At 37.7% G+C, this 21,285-nt stretch overlaps 3 protein-coding genes and 1 non-coding gene across 5 annotated transcripts; 1 reads left to right on the plus strand and 3 right to left on the minus strand.

Moving 5' to 3' along the window:
• The first annotated feature begins 61 nt into the window (after window positions 1-61).
• Window positions 62-2,270, plus strand: LOC113164428 (protein jagunal homolog 1-B). The gene is made up of 4 exons (XM_026363729.1): window positions 62-162; window positions 727-824; window positions 1,589-1,661; window positions 1,748-2,270. Exons 2-4 carry the CDS (start codon window positions 736-738, stop codon window positions 2,138-2,140), a joined length of 555 nt encoding a protein of 184 aa, XP_026219514.1. The 5' UTR covers window positions 62-162; window positions 727-735; the 3' UTR covers window positions 2,141-2,270.
• A 21-nt stretch (window positions 2,271-2,291) lies between these two features.
• On the minus strand, window positions 2,292-7,856 carry nfkbiz (nuclear factor of kappa light polypeptide gene enhancer in B-cells inhibitor, zeta). Its single transcript, XM_026363728.1, has 11 exons — window positions 7,787-7,856; window positions 7,569-7,709; window positions 6,768-6,859; window positions 6,137-6,447; window positions 5,942-6,047; window positions 5,712-5,858; window positions 4,531-4,594; window positions 4,273-4,442; window positions 3,887-3,997; window positions 3,631-3,798; window positions 2,292-3,544 (listed from the first exon to the last, which is right to left on the minus strand). Exons 2-11 carry the CDS (start codon window positions 7,660-7,662, stop codon window positions 3,506-3,508), a joined length of 1,302 nt encoding a protein of 433 aa, XP_026219513.1. The 5' UTR covers window positions 7,663-7,709; window positions 7,787-7,856; the 3' UTR covers window positions 2,292-3,505.
• Window positions 7,857-8,808: 952 nt separating this feature from the next.
• Window positions 8,809-20,375, minus strand: gk (glycerol kinase). 2 transcript variants are annotated; one of them, XM_026363515.1, is made up of 21 exons: window positions 20,207-20,375; window positions 18,010-18,083; window positions 17,796-17,902; window positions 17,604-17,681; window positions 17,371-17,450; window positions 16,878-17,015; window positions 16,477-16,586; window positions 16,156-16,222; window positions 15,887-15,904; window positions 14,183-14,218; window positions 14,025-14,092; window positions 13,901-13,943; window positions 13,727-13,807; window positions 13,484-13,562; window positions 13,089-13,185; window positions 12,892-12,976; window positions 12,539-12,659; window positions 11,367-11,510; window positions 11,191-11,277; window positions 10,739-10,825; window positions 8,809-10,375 (listed from the first exon to the last, which is right to left on the minus strand). In XM_026363515.1, exons 1-21 carry the CDS (start codon window positions 20,297-20,299, stop codon window positions 10,365-10,367), a joined length of 1,704 nt encoding a protein of 567 aa, XP_026219300.1. In that variant the 5' UTR covers window positions 20,300-20,375; the 3' UTR covers window positions 8,809-10,364. The 2 variants fall into 2 exon arrangements, with proteins under 2 accessions (XP_026219300.1, XP_026219301.1); XM_026363516.1 differs by lacking the exon at window positions 15,887-15,904.
• An 802-nt stretch (window positions 20,376-21,177) lies between these two features.
• trnae-uuc lies at window positions 21,178-21,249 on the minus strand. Its single transcript has one exon. It is a non-coding gene; the product is annotated as a tRNA-Glu (tRNA).
• Between the last annotated feature and the right edge of the window lie 36 nt (window positions 21,250-21,285).

A 21,285-nucleotide genomic window follows, 5' to 3' on the forward strand; every position in this document is an offset into this window, starting at 1 on the left:
TGTGTTGACACGAATGGTCGTATAAATAAAGTTAGTTTGAATTTGCTAGAATCGGACCAATCACAGTTTGAGACGTCATACTTCCTCAGTCCTCCCTCCTCCAGCAGCTAGCACCAGTCATAGCAGCGTATTTATAGTTTTTATGAACACCAGCACTTAAAAGTAAGTTAAATTAATAACTTATCGTACGTTTTCTATGCATCAATCTCGAAACTTGTGTTTGGGCTCGTATCTCAAGCTTCAGTAGAGGAACAGAGGCTACAATCCATCTGTATGACCTAACAGTTAGCTTCAGCTTGTTAGCCCAGCTGTTTTTTATGCTGCTTGCAAGTTGTTAAAATTAAAATTATCCTGATTAAAAATGAATTTCGAGTTAATGTATCTGTTGTAAATCTGTTAAATAGCCTCTGAGTTGCTGTTTAAGTTAACGGACAACGTTAATGTTCAGTCAGTTGCTAAACGCTGTGTTAAACTTTAACATTAGGTTTAAGTTTTACTAGAAAGCCTCAGTATTAAACCAGTGAACTAGTAGAGATGTGTTTCTACTTGTTCCACTTAAAGCACAAACGCCCACAGTGGAGTTTTAGTTGGACTGTAAATATTAACCACTGCTGTAGTTTGGAGTGTAGTACTAGTACCTGATCTCTGTACTACCAAGAATTAAAATGTACTTCATGCAGCTGCTTCCACAGTGGATGATCAACTCTTTGTTTGTTTTGCTTTCAGATTTCCAGTATGGCTTCTCGAGCAGGACCGAGAGCAGCAGGCACAGATGGCAGTGACTTTCAGCACCGGGAGCGTGTTGCCTCTCACTATCAGATGAGGTGTGTTTGTTTGTTTGTTTTAAATCATTAAAGCAATGGAATAATATCTCTCACGAGAACTCAAACAGTGGTAATATTGAGTTTTTTAAGCAACATTACATTATAAGCACTGTATTTAAGATTAAATATATGAAATAATTAAGCGACAAGCAATAACTGATAATGTTTTATTATTTATTACCTGTATTTAATTTTTGATCAGTCAGGAATTATTAATCACAACAATTAATAAGAACCATATGTAGGTCACCACATTGCAAAACACCTTCACCAGCACTAAAACCTTGGTGTTAAATTCACCTGTGAGACTTCTCCAGTGGAGAGTTTTACCACTACACCTCCAGGAAAGGTGCTGCAGCATAAATAAATCAACTCATTGTCATCATTTTCAGCTGCAGACTTGTTGGCTTGTTGTGAGCACCCTATTAAATGTCAACATGCAAATGACAACCTCTCCAGTAGGTTTGAAGAAGATAAGTTAATAAAGAGCTCCACTACTTGACAATTTAATTATTGCTCTATATTGTCTTTTAACAGATCTCTAACAATTATTAAATAGTTCACATAACTGAAATCTAAATATTTTTACATGATGTTAAAATTGGTTTTATTTAATAATTTAGTGATTAGTTCAACCCCAGAATTTTGTGTAGGATCAGATTTGAAGGTTCATTTAATCTGTGTGTTTTGTTTTGTTTTTTGTCAGTGCATCGAAGCCTTTACTTTTTGTATGTGACTGTACTTCTTTATTTCATTTCACACAGCGTTGCCTTGAAGTCTGAAATCCGTAAACTCAACATAGTCCATCTTCTTATCTGGGTGCTGATGGCAGCTCAGGTAATGATGAACGTTACAAAACAGACGCAGACCATGAAAATTTTTTTTTTAATCAGTGACAGTTTATGTTGTCTTTTCTCTCTCAGGTGATAGTGAGCCAGCTGAGCCTGGTATCCCACAAGATAGTAGCCTCTCCATACCAGTGGGAGTACCCCTACCTCCTGAGCATTATTCCCACCGTCTTCAGCTTCTTGGCATTGCCTCGCAACAACATCAGCTACCTGGTAATCTCCATGATCAGTGCTGGACTCTTCTGTGTGGCCCCACTGATCTATGGCAGTATGGAAATGTTCCCCGTGGCACAGCAGCTCTACAGACATGGCAAAGCATACCGTTTCATCTTCGGCTTCTCTGCCGTATCTGTGATGTACTTGGTGATCGTCATTGCTGTGCAGGTGCACGGCTGGCAGATTTACTACAGCAAGAAGCTGTTGGACCAGTGGTTCACCACCACCACACAGGAGAAGAAGAAGAAATGAGTTGCATGCCTAGCGCTAAGATCCTCTGTCAGTTTGCAGGCAATGAGGCTCTTAGACCTGACACCAGTCTCTGGACTGGTGAATTGAGTCAGCCAAGACCAGGAGAAGAGACTGCTAATGTTGTCCTTCATCAACCTTTTCAATATTTATATTTGATAATTGTTCAGTTGTTCATGAAAAGTCCTTGCAAACTGTCTGACTGCTGCCATCGTTCTGTACATTAATGCATTTGTCTTTTCATCTTGCTCAGTTGTAAACTGTAAATGTTTTCTGCTTCTGGCAGTACTTCATTTTTAGGTAATGACAGCGTAAACGCATCAACACACAATTGGAAGAAGACTGTAAAAACATGTAAGTTTCTGTTTTGACATTCAAAAATAAATCCGTCAGACTGGATTGACTTGTCAGACATGCATGTTGTTGGTTGCTACTACAACATCAGAAGCTTTCACTTCCTTATTGATTTGATTCAACTAATTTACCTCAGCACATTTATCACCTGTGCCAATGAGCTTCTGTGCCTCCGCCTTTGTTTAATTTACAGTACTTTATACTGCGTAAATAGTCAGAAACTGAATTCCAGGAGTTGTAAGGAAGCAAAGATCACACAGATTTACAGCTGATCTCTGGTTTGTAACACTGATATTTGAAGACGTTTAGATGCAAGAAATGCAGAAAAAAAAGTAAAATTTAAGAAAAACACAAAACTGAAGATGCGGCTGAAGATCAACTTTATTTATTTATTTTTATTATTGAAAACTACAGAAAATCTCCATGCAGTTAACTCTGTAGAAGTACAGCACAAAATATATTTCACTTAAAAATTTAGTTAAATTGTTCAGTATGACATTTTCCATATAATTACATTATTTTGACTTAAGTTTACAAAACATTTCCTTATGTTTTAACTAAACAAAACCTTTATGCATAAATTGAACAAAATGTAGAATATCTGTCAAAGCTGTTTCAGTAATTTTCATGATATTACACAACATTTTCACAATAAAGTGATATACATTATTACATTTAAAATGTGTCAACATGCAATTACAAGTGCATATGGTACCAAAATAAATTGATAAAACAACTGAAATACTTTCAAACTGCATAATGAGAATAAAAACAAATCTAAACCTACGATTGCTCTGTAAATATAAAGAACCTGTTAATTGCAAAACCATAAAAATAAACCAACAAAAACATATACAAAACAACACACTAGTCTTAGAGCTTCACTGTCTTTTGAGCATTACATAGTAATGAACAATGTGGTATGTTTCACTGAAACAACGAGCATCTGCCTCTTTTATTGGCAAATAATATCATAGAGTAGACTGTCTGACTGACAGTGTTTTTGAGCTTTACTTAAGCATGAACATTTTTCCCTTTCAGGATCTGTCGTACCTGAAAAAAGACAAAACCAAAATCAGAGCTGGGATCATTTATGACTTTTTACACTACAAGCAATATAAATTCATGGCGTGCCTTACCTTCTCACCAATTGGTCCTTCAGGCACCAGCTGAGACGGCAGCTCATTTTCAAAGTTTCTGGCACCGGGGTCGGCTCCTTTCCTCATCAGCAGCTTCACGGCTTCCACTTGATTCTTATGATTTTGCAAAGAGCTGATGATATGCAGGGCCGTGTTTCCACTGAACGTCTGAAACATACACAGAACTACACATTACCTGCTGTTTGTCGCAGCGTCACGATATGGTCCAGCCTTTCAAAACATTACCACAACGAACCTTAACATTTACAATAGACAGTGAGGATGGCTGGTTGAGGAAAAGCAGAAGCAGCTCTACGTTTGCCTCCTCAGATGCCATGTGCAGACAAGTCCGTCCACTTTTCAGCTCCTGAGGGAACAATAAAACAAACACTACATGACTGCAAGTTCAGTTTTGCAGTGCCCAAGTTTTTATGACTGATAATGACCCAACACCGCACCTAATGTGGACTTTGTCTCTTTTCATTGCTTAAGCATGCAGCTTTCTAAACCATAAGGAAGTAACTCTGATATAGTATCAGTCTACCATGAATCAATATAAAGTACAAAGCTAAGGAAACCTTAGGTGTGTGCTTTTATATAGAAACTCCAAAATAAAAGCTGCCCAGTTGTTGCAATAATTACCTTTGTCCCACAGGAGGCACCCATGAACAGTAGAGTCTTAATACATTCAACATACATCTGTCTCCTCTGCGTTAGCTCCGTCGCCATATACGAACAAGGATTTTCAAGAGTCCTCATCTCTTTAATAGCAGCATTGTGAGCCATGACTGCTGCGTGGAGTGGAGTTAAACCTCCAGACAGAGAAAGACTGGTGTTAAATCACAAAAACATTTTACATTAGCAGGATTGTTTCAGTTAAATTAATATCAAAATACTCACCATCATAATTGAACATTTCTACGTCAGTCAATTGCCCACTCCCACTGACGGTCCTCCAGATGCTCTGTGAAAAGAAATTACAGAAAACATAAATAACATAATGTTCTCAATGATTCATGTGATAGATGAGCATGAATTATGGTTAGATATTAATTATATAGCTCAGAGGGTTAAAGAACAGGTTTGAAGTTCTGTGGCTGCTGGTTTGGTTCTGACAACAAGTACCTACATTTTAAAGACCGGTGTTTACAGGAAAGTCTGAAATACTCTAAGGAAAATTACGATCTTGTCAAATAGCTTAGAGAGTTAGAGACCAGGGAGTTGGGGAGTGGTTTAGAATTGAAGTGGTTGTGGGTTCAATATTCATAAGACTCAGTGACTTTTTGAAACAAAAAAATGAAATGCTTCAAAAAAGATCAATAAGTCAAATGACCAAAAAACTCAAAGAACAGGTTATAAGGCCGGAGGTTGTGGCGTCAAGCCTTATGTCGCTCGGGGACATTTGAAGTCATCAATGAAAGGAAAGCTAACAAACAAAAGCCAAATAGCTCAGGGGGTTAGAGGACAGGTTTGTAGTGATGTGGACCTCATGGACAACGTTAAAACCTTATGAGGGGTCAGTGAATTTTGAAGGTCAGCAGTAAAGTCAAAACTTAAATGTGCACTAAGGGACATGGGCCAGTGTGAAGGGGACGTGGTGGCATGGTTTGGGTTGTTTGAGTCCATAAGACATCACAGATGCAGGACTGGTTCAAATCCTGCCTGTCACCAGTAACTGGAGCAGCAAGAAATGACCCCACTGCGATGGTAGTGGTGGTGGGGGTTGGGGGAGGGCCGCCTCCTCCCCCAACTCTGAGGGAGTTAGATGCTGGTGGTTATAGAACAGAAAACCATGAGTGGCTTCTGGTTTACTGGTCCAAATTAAATGAAACTTAACTTCTTGAGGACAAAGAAACCACAAGCAAGTTCTGTTATTGACTCACTTGAGCCGCATAAAACTAAATATTTGTCTGTTAATATGTCTAATGCTAATCTAACATAAACTGTTTTTTACATGTTCACAATGAAATATTTGCACTTTAATGTTAAGTAGTAAGTTTCTGCTATGTGGAAGATTCCAGCAGAATTTCTGTCTAAGATATAAAACATGTTTTAAACTGGACCTGACAGTAAAGTGTTACCTGGATACTAAGGAAGTAGCCTTTCTCAGCACACACGTGCAAAGGTGAGCGGCCCCAGAAGTCTCGCGTGTTGATTTGGGCTCCATGTGCCAGCAGGTCTTGGACAATCAAGTGCTGATTGGTGGCAGCTGCTATCTGAAGAGCTGTCTGTTCACAGAATGCAACAACCTTTAGTTTCAAGTTATTTAATATGTGTTGGCACTGTTTGCTAACCTTGGTTCTGTTTGTACCTGTCCATTGTGTTCTTTCATGTCCAGAGAGCCACAGCTGGCCATTTTTCCAGCGAGCACATAAGCCAGGGCACGTCTACCTTGTGCCACAGCTATATGAAGAAATCTAAAAGTTGGAAAATATTAAAGATACAGTTAAAGTACATGCTTTTTATTTTAGTTCACTAGTAATAGAAACATTTTATCAATACATACGTGTCACCATCTGAATCCTGCATGTTCAGCAGGTCAGGAGAAACTCTTTCAATTCTCTGTGCCTCATGTTGCACCTGCCAGTGAAATAAAGTCATTTTGACTTCAGCGGTCGGGGCCAAAGGTCCCTGCAGAGCAGGATTTTGCATTTGTTGTGGGTTAATGTGCCCATTTTCAACAGCAGCGGGAGGGAAATCTGTGAAATTTGGGTTCACCGGTGCCGGAGGGGCTGTCACGTCAGTGGCAAAAGTTTCACATTTAGCGTATTTACATTTTGGCTCCAAATAGTTTTCCTCATGTGAGCCGTTCCATTTCTGAAAGACAAACAAACATGACCAATCACATGTGAGCGTGTCAATGTACGTAAGCAAGTTACTGTTGCCATCTGTTATATCAGTGAAGTGGAGGAACGCTCAACTTCTTCCTCATTCTGAAGGAAATCAAACATTGTTTATATTCTTAAGCAAAACGAGACACTGATTTATAGTTTTCATTTAATCTAAAAGCTATAGTACCACATTTCAACAGCAGCATGACTAATGGAATTGATTGCAGCATTTTCAAACTACCAAACCTATGTGGACGTGTCTTAACATGTTCGTGTACTCTTTCTGTGGAATACCTGTTTACTCACCTGACGTCTCATCATTAGCAGTTCTTTCACTGTGTTTTTCTTATGCATAGTTTGAATGTACCCTGATGGCCTGAGATCACTGATAAGACAGCCTGAAAAAAAAAATACAGTAGCAATGCACAAATATTTGATTAAAATGAAACCACATAGTTAAAGGACATAAAGAAGTAATATTAAAATGACACAACCTACAATATAATTGTAATATAGTATAAAAATAATATTCATTCATTAATATAAACATGATTGATTTCACACTTCAACTATCCCACATCTCATAGAGTAATGTTGGCCCACTACATTTAACTTATTTGACTGTAATACTCTATAATATATTTATATATATATTTCCTTTAGCTGAAGATAGATGTGTATAATATGTGTTAATATTTGTTTTGTTATAATCAAATGGCAGAGGGTAAAAGAAATACTAAATTAAAATTAAAGGGTGTAAAATGTGAGATGCTGTGTTGTAACATCGAGTACGTTAATGTTCACAGTTTGAAAAGTTGCCACAGAAAATTGCTTATTACTTAATACTTTCACTTTCCCAGACGTCACATATAGTGTGACTAGTTCTTTTGAAAAGTTCCTAACACAACCCAACTAAGAACTAAAGAAACTTTACTTATATTAAAATCAACAGTGTGAAACAGAGAAACGCGTATGTTGACCTTCTCATGTCTTAAAAAACAATACAAAGGTACAATTCAGAAAAGAATAGATGTGTATGTGTGCGGCTAGAATTTCCTACTTGTGAACTGGTTATTCTGAGTATCTGATTACTATATGAAAACTGACCTTTAGTATCTGGACTGAAGTTGGTGCCCCTTGAAACAAAGTGGTTTCCACTGGCTTCATTCCATCTCCAATCCAACATGTTCAAGTCATTCATTAACACTCACGACCACCTGAAACTGAAGTTTTTCTTCTTTCTCACACCTGGAAGTTAAAACGTCTGTCAACAGAGAGCAATGAAATGACAGGGTGTTATAACACAACACGTACGACTGGCTCACCTATCTCCACCTTTCAGCTTGTCACCGCAAGATCAGAAATGAGGAACAACTGCCACATAAAATGTCCCACACCTGGAACAACTTCCTGGTTAACATATCACCGAGGTGAGGCCGATGTCAGTTTCAAAATAAAGGCGTCAAACAGTGTCAGTTCAGATTAAGTGTTCATTACATTTAATAGAAAAATTTGATTATTATTAGATTGGAGATGATTAGTAACATAAACATAAACTGGATTTACTGAGGAAAAACAAGTCATCTGAAAACAAATGACACAAAATAAATTTTAAATAATAATTCTATTTCTATTCCTCATACAGAAAATCAACCTGTCGAGGGCCAGTTGATATGCAAATGAGTTTAATGTGTGGTTATATTCATAAGCAAAGTCTCTGAGCTTTACAGTCATTAAAAATGAATCAGTAACTCGACTGCAGCACAACACTGACATGTTCATATTTAAACAAATATTTCCAGCAAATTAATCCCTCGAGCAGATGATGTATGACGCACTGCTCTGTGTTCGTTTCTCCAACATGTTTGGTTAAACAGCATCAAATAAGGCTGTTATAAAGTGTAGTTTTACACTCTACATCTATTCCCCCACTGGGACAGCTGTGTTCAAAAAGCCGATGTGGACTAAATTGACGTGCAGGAGTGTTGAATAATGTTCTCTTGTTGCACAAACAACTCCCCTGTTAACAGCTGCTGGTTTGGTGATGGTGGGGGGGGATTTCCCCTTACAGAGAGGTAGGTTGTGTTTGGCTTTAATCCAAAAACAGTGTGCGGGTGTTTGAGTGAGTCATCACAGGAGAGGAACTAAATCCTTAGTTTTAATGATTGTAGGTTTTTCAGTTGATGAGAGTGAAAATGGGGTTAATGCGAAAGTTAAACTGACTTTACAGCCTGTTCACTAGGAAACAACTAGACACAATAACTAGTTACCTTTGTTGTTTTGTTTCAGAATTCATTTCAAACAAGTGATGTATTAATCTATCAAGCAGCGAGTTTACAAGACATAGTTCATTTTTGATGACATTTATTGACAAACCCGTTTCCATACATTGGAAGTGACACATTCTTTCCACATTATCTCCTCCGTTTCACCAGTTATGGTATGTTTCCAACTGAGCAGCGCCTGCTGTGTAATTGTTCGTCCTCAAACCTTTCAGCATCAGAATACAGGTTACAGAACCTAAAGAGGATTGTACACTTTCTGTATCATGAATACAAACAAAATAACAATGTTAAAATACAATTTCACAGTTATGGGTCTTATTAAATTAAATAAATATCCATTTGAGCTTTGAGCTTTTGTGCTCAGTACTTTCTTACCTTCAGTGGATTGTACAGTTTAATAAATAACTGCATGGCCACACAGAGCGCTGACTCAACAGTTAATCAAAATACCTGTTCTGTGGGACAACAGAATAAATACTGGCCACTGTTAACCCTCTCATACTTCACCAGAGTTCACTTTAACTCTAGCACTTTAACAATTCATATTCCTGTGGATTCGGAAATCATTTGAAATAAATATATATTATTAGAAATGTAATCAGAGAACATTTTAGAGCAACGAATCAGCTACAGGGAGTTATCTTTTCAGACCCAGAGGAAATGTTTGCATTACGGTTGTCCAGTACAGGGTTTTGCATAACTTGACAGATGTTTTGCATGACATAGAAGGTAACTTGACTTTTTAATAAGCATTTCAGGTTGATAAGGGTAAAGAGGCAGCTAGAACATCTGATGAAAACTACTGGACTATTGGCGAAATTATCAACAGTGGAGATTGCTAAAATCATTAGATTAAATATTTAGACCAATATTTTGGTCTAATCATTGGCTTCATATGTTGTGTGTGAACACAAAAATCCAAAAACGTGTCTGCATATTATATCATTTCCCTTTTTCAAGTACAAGAGGTAACTAAAAGATAACCTCCTACAGTTCAACAAGTTCATTAACCCTTGTTTCGGTCTCTATTTGTTTTCTCGAACAGTAGCTCGACGGTTCGGTATAAAGTAAATATTATAGATTCTTGTTAGCACAAAGGTCCCACAAGACAAAACTAAAAATTTAAAGTGCTCTAAAAATTCCTCCCTAGCTCATAGTGGAGGGTGTCAAACAACAAAACATCACAAGATGGCTGACAGACCATTCAACAGTGATATGACAAAGTAATGCTAATTAAACAGCAGACTTCACGTAAAACAGCAGTAATCTGAACTAACATCAGTACAGTTACTATATACAAGCTCCGAATTCATACTGTATCATCAAAAATACATTTACAAAAATACTGCATGCACATTCCTGCTCCAACTCATGTCTAAAGTCTCAATGTTCTTGATCTATCTGCAAAATATAAATTCAAAAAAAGAATATTAATAGCTGTGTCACATTATTCATTTGAAATGTGTTCTTGTTTTCCAGTCAGCGATGAGATTCAGCAGGTGCCTTTCCCCAGGAATGAGTTTGGGAAAAAATTCAAGCGACAAATTAATTGCTGGTCCAATATAACACGTTGGTTTCCATTTTCACCGTTTCCTTTAATGCCTCGAGGATTCTGAGTCTAGTTGTGGCCTAATGACAGATAAACAAGAAAACATTTTTAATTTTAAGAAAGGTTGACAGGCATTAATCAAATAGGACATGTTTACAGTAACAGGCGGACTCAAAAGTACACCTGGGACCAAGCTAACACTGTTGCGTGACAAAAGCCCAGGATTCTGACGAGATGCTTTTTGGATGGCTGAAAAGATACAGCAGTAGCTGTTAGCATGCAGTGTGACGATTTCCTGGTAAAGAACAGTAATATTGACATTTATGGCATTTAGAGCTGTCATTCAGACTTATCACAAGGGACACTTCTACAGACGAAGAGCACTTTGTAGGTTCCTAAAAATCCACCAGCATGCACTTAAATGTATGTATATAGACACTGACCCGAGATGTATTTTGCGCCGATTAACATCAACATGCTGCCCATGATATAAAAGCCCAGGGGGACGCTGCTGAAGATACTAGTTTCACCTTTTGGTCGTCCACAGGATGAGCCAATAAGGGTTTGATGGAGGGAAGAGACAGAAAACATTAATGCCGGAGATGACAGTGAATCCAGAATTCAAAGAAACAAACCTGCACATAACAAATCTGTGTTATAAAAAAATTGTCAGTTTTGGTAATAAAAATCACCTTTATCAGGTTTTTTATAGTTAAACAAATAAAGTGAAACAAATACATTTTTTTTTCTACCTTGACCCAAGTGTGAGAAACAATATTTCACATCTATTGTACTTGTTACTGGAAATTATGTGTCATGTATGGGCCCACACTGACACTTAGTTCATACTTGTATGTTCTGAGGCTGAATTTTGTCTGGGTGTGGTCTTGCCTACCGTTGCCATTACAAACAGGTTCCGTCGTCTCCCAGTTCATGGATTTCTCAACTGCCTTCTTCCATCGAGCGTACCGAAACTCACTCTCTGCAAAGGACATCATTCGTAAATAACTTCTAAACAGCAGCTACTGAGGAAACCTTATTAGACACGTAGAGAGCAGCAGATCACGGCACCTTCAGGGTTGATCTGAGGCTCAAACTTCTCTGATGTGACTTCACTCAGGTCCTCTGGGTTCAGGCTCCACACGCTTACCCCCTCGGCTGCTCCTGCTGCCATTGCAGCACCGAGCGCTGTGGTCTCAGGCATGGACGGCTTCACTGAAAACAATTGACAGTATTTTGATTTGCATCGATACAATTGAAAAAAAAACAAACAATCCAATAGTTTAACCATTAATCTTTAATGTAACATTTAGGTCGTAGGACTGTTGAAATGCCTACCATTGTAACTAAGCATTTATTTATTTATGGCTGTATATATTACACTCCTGCCGTGCTATGAAAACATTTTGTTATATGTAGATTTCTTGGTTTAAGAACCAGTCTGATCGCTTGTTTGTTCATTATGTATCTATGTGTCTGTGAGCTGGACACATGCCGAGCCCCTTATCAGATGACCTGGCGTTTCCCTCACTTCTGTCTTCCCCTTACATCTGAATCCCTCCTGCTGAAGATGGTAGGACAGAGGAATGGAGGAAACACGCTTTTTAGATAGATTAGATGTTCTGTCTGATGTTCGGTCACAATGTATCTGTTTGATAATGGTTTTTGCAAAGAGATTTTAGAGCTCTGTGGTGATTTGGTTGGTACAATAAACATGCATTATTTTAATTCAATAATAATTAGTGCATCTCACAAAATTAGAATACTGATATTTAAGATGAATTACAAGTAAAGTGACATACAGATGTAGACAAAATTGTCGGTGCCTATCCGTTAAAGAAATAAAAACACACAAAGGTCACCGATTTTTCGTCAAATGATTGTATTTAATGTTTTGTTGCACAACTTTTGAAGGAATCTCACTGCAATCAAATGAGTTCTTTAACTTTCAATAAGACTTCTGGACCTGTCGACAGGTATTTTGGTCCACTCCTCCAGTTGTCTCAGGAATGGATGGGACTACATATTTTAGCTCTTTCCACAGATGTTCAATGTGATTTAGATCAGGACTCATAGAAGACCACCTCAGAATAGTCCAATAATTTGTTTTTAGCCATTCGATTTCCAGGCCAAGCGAGACGAGAGGAACAATCCAATAAGGGAGCGGACATGTACTCAGTGATCCATTTGAACCTCATGACTGAAAATGTGTAAAAACTATAAGGAATAAATGGAAGTCTTACCAACAGGAATACAGAGAATGTCGGCCTGCAGCTGCATGAGCAGTCTGTTTGATGTCATTCCTCCGTCCACCTGGAGCTGAGTTAGTGGGATGCCGCTGTCCTGATTCATGGCGTCCAGTATCTGCACCCACACAAATATACATGCATCAAATCATATAGATGTAATAAGTAAGGAATGTGAATAAGATGATGACCTGGATGCGGAGTCTTTACACCAGTGTCAAATTATTCCAAATGAAATGTTTATCAGCAAATAATAATTATGTAAATTCTTAGGGGGAGAGTTTGTTCTGCTGGGTCTGTGCAGCACAGGTCAAACAGCAGGACATCTCCCTGATGACTAATTAACTCACCTCTCGTGTCTGGAAACACACAGCTTCTAGAGCAGCAAATGCCAGATGACTCTTGTTGGTAAATTGAGTTAAACCACAAATGATCCTGTAACACAGAAAGATCGAGACTCAATCAGAGAGTAAGAATTACTCCAACAGGCTGTGTAAATTCTTTAGACACGTTTATTATGCTACTGATCTTGTTGTGTGGCTCTTACCCTCTTGCACTCGGCTCCCAGTAAGGTGCATAAAGACCAGAAAATGCAGGAACAAAATAACAACCGTAGGACGTACCGACTGACGCAGCCAACTTCTCTGCATGGGATTAAATTAAATAATAGATTACATTTTAAATTCAATTGTCTATCAATGATTATAATTAAATACACAAGGTCACAAAAGTCAAAGCAACATTGTATCAATACGGAGAGATAAAAAAAGGTGGCAGCTATTTTAATGACTTAATTTTTGTTGAAATATATGTGTACAACTTTTTATAAAATAAAGTTGATTTATTAAAGTTGTAGACAACAACAAAAAAACTTCAAATGCGATCAGTTCTGAACATATTGCTTGTAACATTTGATCTGCTTGAACAAAGACGAGGACATACCGAGCTCTTCAGATGATCCAATGATCCCCAGATTGTCCTGCAGCCAGCGAACGACAGCTCCCGCGATGGCCACAGAGCCCTGGCAGGAATATTATTAGAAGACAGGATGATCAAAGGCAATTAGTGTAGCTAAATCTGCAAATATGCAGTGAGGAAGTGTTAGAAAATGGTCCACTGCATGCATTATCCACCACTTCATGGAAGTGCAGAAGTGCTAACGTGTGGCAGTGCTAGTCTGTTTACCTCCAGCGCATAACAGGCTGGTTTGTCCCGACCGAGTTTGTATGCCACAGTGGTCAGAAGACCGTGGTCGGACATCACAGGCTGCAAAACAACAGAAAAGCGTCAGGGTATGTGGGAAGGGATGTCACCATTTATATGGGTGGATAAAATACAAATCTGTGTGTGTGTGTGTACCTTTGCTCCAGTGTTTCGCAAGAGAAAGCAGCCCGTTCCATACCTAAAACACAAGAGACAAACTTAAAGCCAAATTTGTAACAAAGGAGATAAAAGCTCATTTCAAACACACAAAAGCTCTTACGTGTTTTTAGCTTGTCCATCCTTAAAACACATCTGTCCAACAAGTGCTGCAGACTGGTCCCCAAGACACTGTTTTAAAATAAACATCACATTAACATTTGATTTAATGTTTGAAAAGAAGAGAAGATGTCAGCAAAGTAAAAAAACTGATGAACTTACCCCTGAAATGGGGATACCTGAAAGAGCCCCGGATTTCTGTCAAAAGAAAAAACATTAAGTGAACATGTACTTTTTCCTGTTTCATCACTTTTAAAGTATTTTAAATGTGTTTTTCTTCAATATGTTGGTAATATTTCTGTTTATAAAAATATTATAGCATTTATGCTTATTGACTATTGAAAAAATAAAGAACTAAATAAATAAACTAAATTCTAAAATCAATAAGCATAAACAAATACTGTATTTGTTTTTATAACTTTACAATTCTAAAGAAAATTATGTTTTAATACTCTAATACTGGACACTTTTGGTGATTAAATGAAAAAAATCACAATTAAAATTAGTTATTAGTGGAAAAACTATTCTTATTCACCGAAGCAACATCCCGGACCAGTCAACAACACAAAGGAAATGACTCAATATTTGACTACAGGAAGCCAAATACCAAAAATTCACCAATTTCAATTCCACCACAACATCAAGTAGTGTCACAGTGAAAACAAGGCCACGTGTGAACTTGTGTATTTCAAAATGTCTTCACTCCTTCGTGTGGTTCTTACCGTTTTGTTTAGATGTTTAAAGGTAAAAGTTGGTTAGATAAAAGTGTGCAAAAGAGTGAAGAGATTTAGGAGTCGTAATGTGTTGCAGAGGAAGACGGTCTGTAAGGAGAGCTGTGGGCCTCAATGAGCACCAGGTGAGCAGCATGCCACAACAGAAGCAGTGAAGGACAGGGACCATCCAGTACATTTCCAACAGAGCATTTAGTGCGAGTCTGCTGGCTAAATTTTATCTCTTGTAAAGTAGTGCCCAAGATGAAGCGATCCTAAATAAACTTTACACACAAGTCATGATCACAACACTGACTTAAAAAAACAGCCGTTTATTTAAATGACCAGATGCACAGCAAAGTTAGTATTCATGCAGCGCTGTGTTTCTGTTCACATGACAAATGCAACTGCATTATTCAGTTTAATTTTAGTCCTGTTTCATTTCATTTCTGCCTTAATACTCCACTACATTCAAAAGCAACCCACTAACGTTGTCAGACTCCTGTTTGGTGCTGGGCGGCTAATGCACATTTAAAACCCGCTGCTGGATGTGGAGAGTTGAGTGATAATTGTCTGAGGATCACCCCTAAGAGCCCGTCAGCACTTTCACTGTCATTTGATCTATTGATAAAAATAATAATAATAATAATAAATGTCCTTGCTAAAATCATTAGATGATTAATTATTTGTTATTTAGACCAATATTTTGGCTTCATATATTGTGTGTGAACACAAAAATCCAAAAATGTTCCTGCATATTATTATTATTATTAAAAGAGAACTAAAAGATAACCGTCTACAAGTTCAACAGTTGTTGTTCCTGTCTCTTGTTTTCTTTTTACTTTTTAAAGTATCTCGAACAGTAGCTTACTGTGAAATTACTACACAGGGAAGCTCATAAAATGTTACGTCTGTTAGTTCTGAAATAGTAAATAATCAAGACAAAGACAACAGAAAGAAGCAGTGTGTAAGTCTGTTTAGATCTAATTTATCAAATCTAACACACGTCATGACTTGTTCTGGTAATACCCTTCTATTATGCTTTAAATCAATCTTGGAAATGCACTGTGTGATGGCATATTGGCTTCAGTCAAGGAGGGGCGGGTCAAGTTACTTTGTTTGATGAGATAAAATAGTGACGACAAGAGTTACTTACCCGACTAGAACATATTTTCTACCAGTGAGAGAAGAGAGACAATGGCACACACAAAAAATGCCTAAAATAATTTCTCAGTGAACCATCATGCACTTAGAAAACAGACTGAGAATACACTTACAAAAATTAAAACATAAAGAAAACACAAACAAAAACCTAATATTTGAGTCGACACAAAACTAGACGCAGTCTACAAACTAAACTAAAAACAGTTTACAAGATTATAGAAGTTAACAGAGTGTAGAGTGGACTTTGAAGGAGACACTTACCATGAGACCATAGATTTCGGACGAACTCCTGACTCTGGGCAAGATCTCCATGGGAATACCAAAATATCTGATGGGAATCAAAGGAAAGAGCAACGGTCTATCAATAATCAGGTGTATTCTTCTTTCAGTGTGATTGTTGTGATTAGTAAATCGTACATCGTGTGTTGTAAATTAAATGAAAATGAACTTCAGAAACTGTTGCAGGGCTTTGTCAAATCGAACCAGGCACTACACTCAAACAGCACCATTTAGTTTTGAGATACAAAATGTATAAATGAATATTGCACGAACTTAAAAAGCACTCATAGGCAGCTGTCATACTTGCAAAGCTCTGGGTCCCAGTCCATTGTGTGAATGTTAAACAGCATGGTTCTGCTGGCATTCGTCACATCTGTGCAGTGGACTCCACCTGACTTGCCCCCTGTCAAACACTGTCACACAGTTTTCACAATGTCAGTTAGATTCACAGTTGTGTAAAAAACTTGACATACAAATGTGTATTTATACATTTTTAAATATTAGATTTTTATATATATGTTATATAGTATTTATTTATTTATTTATGGGGTAAACATATTGTTATATGGTCATATGTTAAATTTAAATATGACCTTTTCCTACTCCTAACGCTGTAAATGGGATTGCTTTAGCAGAATTTCATTATATGGACATCTGCAACAATTTCTGTTACAACTACTGAGGTAGGATTTCTGAGTGATTACCCAAATGAGCCAGGAGTCCACGGTACCGAACATGGCGCGGTGAGATACAACAGCTTCATGGACCTTGTCTACGTTGTCCATCAGCCAGCGAAGCTTCACTGCACTGAAGTAAGTGCTAATGGGGAGCCCCGTTTTATGCTGCAGGATGACAATCACATGAGCAAATGTACTAGTGCTGCAAAAAGCCCTGAACGCATCTACCATATATTTGGTAGTTAAGTCATGGCTTCATCTTCATGGACATCTACCATACACGGTTTTATTTTCTTATAAAAAAAAAAATCTGATTGACAAATGACAAATGTAAATAAATATAGTCAGGTTCAGCAGGGCGGTAATGTGAGGAGCCAGAAAGTAATTTAATAATCCATCCAACCAGGTGCCACGCCCAAAACAAGAACACTGCAGGAACCTCTTTGACACTGAAGCTGCACAGTCAAATCTTCCCATCCAAGATAAATAAAAAGAATTAAGGGATGGATCTGGAACTTGCCTTCAAGTGGTTTTTATTCCTTCCCGGGGTTTTGTTAATTAGACGTTCCACTGTTGATTGAGTCCTCAGGTCCAGCCAAACTGCACAAAAACACTGCAGAAAATCAGTCCAATCCAAGAATCCTATCTAACCCGTATTCAGCTGCATTTACAGGGCTGATACAAGTAAAGAATCCGTGCCATAATAACTGGAAATGACACACAAATAATGAAAGAAACGAAACAAACATTTACCGATTGCATTATACAGGGGCTCCCCTGTCTCCTTGTCCCAAACAAGCGTGGTCTCTCTTTGGTTGGTCACTCCAATAGCTAGACAGTTTACAGAGATTTTAGATCACTACCACCCTTGGAAGAGATTCAAAGTATGTCTGAGCACTGCTTAAAGAGAGCAGGTGATGGTGTAAGTCCTGTGTGTGTGTGTACCTTTTATATTTGAGATGTCTATGTTGAGCTGGGTGAGTTTTTCGCATGTCCTTTCAATGCATTCATACACAGACTGTAGGATTTCTTTGGGGTCCTCCTCCACCCATCTTAAATTGGGAAAAATAATAAATAAATTAATAAAACGGATTAGTAAATTTGATGTGCAATGTTTAGGAACTGTTTCTGTTTTTATATATATAGTCTTTTCACTTACCCTTCTTTTGGGAAGCTCTGCTTGATTTCTACCTGATGATGGCTGAGGAGCTCAGCAGTTTTTGAATTAAAAACCTTCAAATAGAGAAAATGGCACATTAGAAAGAACGTAGCTTTACGTTATTCTTCATTCATCCAGGAAAAGCCGACCGAGCATGCATTGACTCTAACCCTGCTCAATGCTCCTTTTTTGGTCCTTTCTCTTTTTTCAAGGATCTCAGCTGTTGCAGGATCCAAACTCACATCCATTGAATACCAAAACCTGCTTTTCTACAGGCTATGGACTTTCAAGTTCACATTAAAGAGTGGTTAGATTATTTTTATGTTAATTTAGATGTCACCATAAGGAAAACATGCACTATTTGACGTGTAACTGCAGCTTCAATTCTCTGATTTAAACAGTACCACCTTACTAAAGGAGAGAGATATTTATTATTTTTGCACAGCAGGGTTGTATGCACAGCGTGCATAGTGCGTTGCATCACTATTTCATATTGTCATTATCACAGCCAAATATAGCCCTGCAAATATCAAGTGACATTTACCAAACCTAAAAGAGATGTCACAATCTGTGGAAGTGGATATTGGGGTTTAAAAAGTCTAATCATTCAGTTAAAAACTATGGTTCAAAATTAACAGCATAAAAATTCCTGTCCTCCCCATTATTATTTTTGAGGTTGAAAAAAACTCTTTGCTCCACCTGTTGCTGTGAGTCGTGTGTTGAGTTTCACACAGTCTGACGTGACTGTTGTCAACTCATCTTTCAACAATCAGCCACACCCAGAAAACAATTCAAAACACCTGTTCTCACAAATGTGTTCACCCTGGGGTGAAAAATGTCATCTCCTTTCATATCCATTCCATTATTAACGATGTGCATTAAATTTCGGCAGCAAGCAAAAGCCAACATTTTCTGTTGTTGTGCTGTTTTTATTACCAGTTAACCTGGTACTATTTTTCTATGCTAATTCTCCCAGTGTCTTTCTCAAACAGCTTGTTTTGTGTGACTGACGAGTTAGTTTGAAATAACCACATATCAAGACAAATAGCAACTATTCATACTTGAGAAGCTACAATAATGACGCTACTGTGTCACAGTGGTTACAGGTTATTCTTGTGTTGATATACCTACAAATTAACTAGTGTACAGTAGTGTACAGTAGTGTAGTAGTGTACAGTAGTGTACAGTAGTGTACAGTAGTGTACAGTAGTGTACAGTAGTGTAGTAGTGTACAGTAGTGTAGTAGTGTAGTAGTGTACAGTAGTGTACAGTAGTGTAGTAGTGTACATTAGTGTACAGTAGTGTAGTAGTGTACAGTAGTGTAGTAGTGTACAAGTGTAGTAGTGTACAGTAGTGTACAGTAGTGTAGTAGTGTACAGTAGTGTAGTAGTGTACAGTAGTGTAGTAGTGTACAGTAGTGTACAGTAGTGTAGTAGTGTACAGTAGTGTACATTAGTGTACAGTAGTGTAGTAGTGTACAGTAGTGTAGTAGTGTACAGTAGTGTACAGTAGTGTAGTAGTGTAGTAGTGTACAAGTGTAGTAGTGTAGTAGTGTACAGTAGTGTAGTAGTGTACAAGTGTAGTAGTGTACAGTAGTGTACATTAGTGTACAGTAGTGTACATTAGTGTACAGTAGTGTAGTAGTGTACAGTAGTGTAGTAGTGTACAGTAGTGTACAGTAGTGTAGTAGTGTACAAGTGTACAGTAGTGTACAAGTGTACAGTAGTGTAGTAGTGTACATTAGTGTACAGTAGTGTACATTAGTGTACAGAGTGTAGTAGTGTACAGTAGTGTAGTAGTGTAGTAGTGTACAGTAGTGTAGTAGTGTAGTAGTGTAGTAGTGTACAAGTGTAGTAGTGTAGTGGTGCCATCTCTCCAGGAAATAACCTACTGCTGCCCTCAAGTGCTGTTTGACAGTAGCACTAAGGGTGCGTTGATTATTTCAAGTAGACGCACTAAAGTTAGTTTGACCCGGAATACGGACATTCGGTGTCTTAATATTGAAATATAGCAACTATATATGATATTCAGTAAAGAGGAATAAATCATTTGGCAGTAAGTTACAACCAGAGGGCGTTTCTGTCTCATTCTCCTCGTCCTAGGAGTACGCATGGAGAGCTTAAAGGCAGCGTGGTGTGATCCTGATTTAACATGTACAGCTAGCTTGCACTAATGGAAATCCTTCTGTTTGCCTTACCAAAAACCGCGTGGAGCTAGTGCCCTGGTCGATGGCTGCAACCAGCGGCCCCAGCATTATCCGGTGTGAGGACGCGGCCATGGTGCCATTCATGAGCGGCCGTGGACGCAGGAATCCGATTAGCACCACCGGTGAAGCGGCTCAAGCTCAATGGAAGTCGGGCGGTCAGTTTTTGTCGCGGCCTTCAGACGTAACGTTCATCCCGGCGCTCAGTGATGACGTGTCATGAACCCATAACAGTGAAAACATAAATAAAATGAACAAATGGGAATTAATTTGCAAACTTAGAAATATCACTGCAAGATTAACGTTTTTGTTAATTTGATATATTCATTTGATTTAAACAGGTTATTACCATGTAAATGTTTATAACTTTGTGTCAAATTGTCATGGAAATTATTATTCAATCATCACCTAATGTTGGTCGGATTTGAATTACAGTTTAATTATAATTTTAAAGTTATAAACACAATTTTAAACTTTCTAAAATATAGGTACATTTTATGATAATTATACTAGGTACAGAAGAAGAAAATCCATATTCTAACACAATTTTAAATTTGACACATTTTCCAAATGTCATCAAAACAACATTAATGTATACCCATCATTAAATTCTATAACTAGCGATATTTTGGCTTATATAAGAATTAATTAATCTGTATTTACTTATTTTTTCGTTTTTATTATAGTCTTATTTAAATCTTTGTTTTGGAATGCTGTCTTTTACTTTCTGCCTTAAAACTAAATTGTAAACCCAACCTATAGTCTAAAAAAATGTTTTGGAATTTGCTCTATAAATAAATGTGACTTAACTTAGGTGATTAATATGGGGACTCACAGCAAATGAATAACAGTGAACTGTAGATTGAATTTAGTTTTAAAACTGCCAGCAAAACAGAGAAAACATTAGGTTTAGGTTTACAACAGAAGGGATTTTAGAATTAGACATAAGGCCCATAAAAGACTAGTTCCCATACCGGGAGTCGAACCCGGGCCGCCTGGGTGAAAACCAGGAATCCTAACCGCTAGACCATATGGGACCTGGAGAACAGAGAGGCGGGCGGCCATTTATAAAT

The sequence above is a fragment of the Anabas testudineus genome, chromosome 2 (genome assembly GCF_900324465.2).
Source record: "Anabas testudineus chromosome 2, fAnaTes1.2, whole genome shotgun sequence".
In the NCBI taxonomy this organism is placed as follows: domain Eukaryota; kingdom Metazoa; phylum Chordata; class Actinopteri; order Anabantiformes; family Anabantidae; genus Anabas; species Anabas testudineus.

Coding starts and splice junctions, on each gene's coding strand:
- LOC113164428 (XM_026363729.1), top strand. CDS start 736: ATGGCTTCTCGAGCAGGACCGAGAGCAGCAGGCACAGATGGCAGTGAC. Junction 825..1,588: donor GCCTCTCACTATCAGATGAG/GTGTGTTTGTTT, acceptor CATTTCACACAG/CGTTGCCTTGAAGTCTGAAA. Junction 1,662..1,747: donor GGGTGCTGATGGCAGCTCAG/GTAATGATGAAC, acceptor TTTCTCTCTCAG/GTGATAGTGAGCCAGCTGAG.
- nfkbiz (XM_026363728.1), bottom strand. CDS start 7,662: ATGAATGACTTGAACATGTTGGATTGGAGATGGAATGAAGCCAGTGGA. Junction 6,860..7,568: donor CTTCAGTCCAGATACTAAAG/GTCAGTTTTCAT, acceptor TTTTTTTTTCAG/GCTGTCTTATCAGTGATCTC. Junction 6,048..6,136: donor CAGGATTCAGATGGTGACAC/GTATGTATTGAT, acceptor TCCAACTTTTAG/ATTTCTTCATATAGCTGTGG.
- gk (XM_026363515.1), bottom strand. CDS start 20,299: ATGAATGGCACCATGGCCGCGTCCTCACACCGGATAATGCTGGGGCCG. Junction 13,563..13,726: donor CAGCCTGTTATGCGCTGGAG/GTAAACAGACTA, acceptor TATTCCTGCCAG/GGCTCTGTGGCCATCGCGGG. Junction 10,826..11,190: donor ACCTGTTTGTAATGGCAACG/GTAGGCAAGACC, acceptor GACGACCAAAAG/GTGAAACTAGTATCTTCAGC.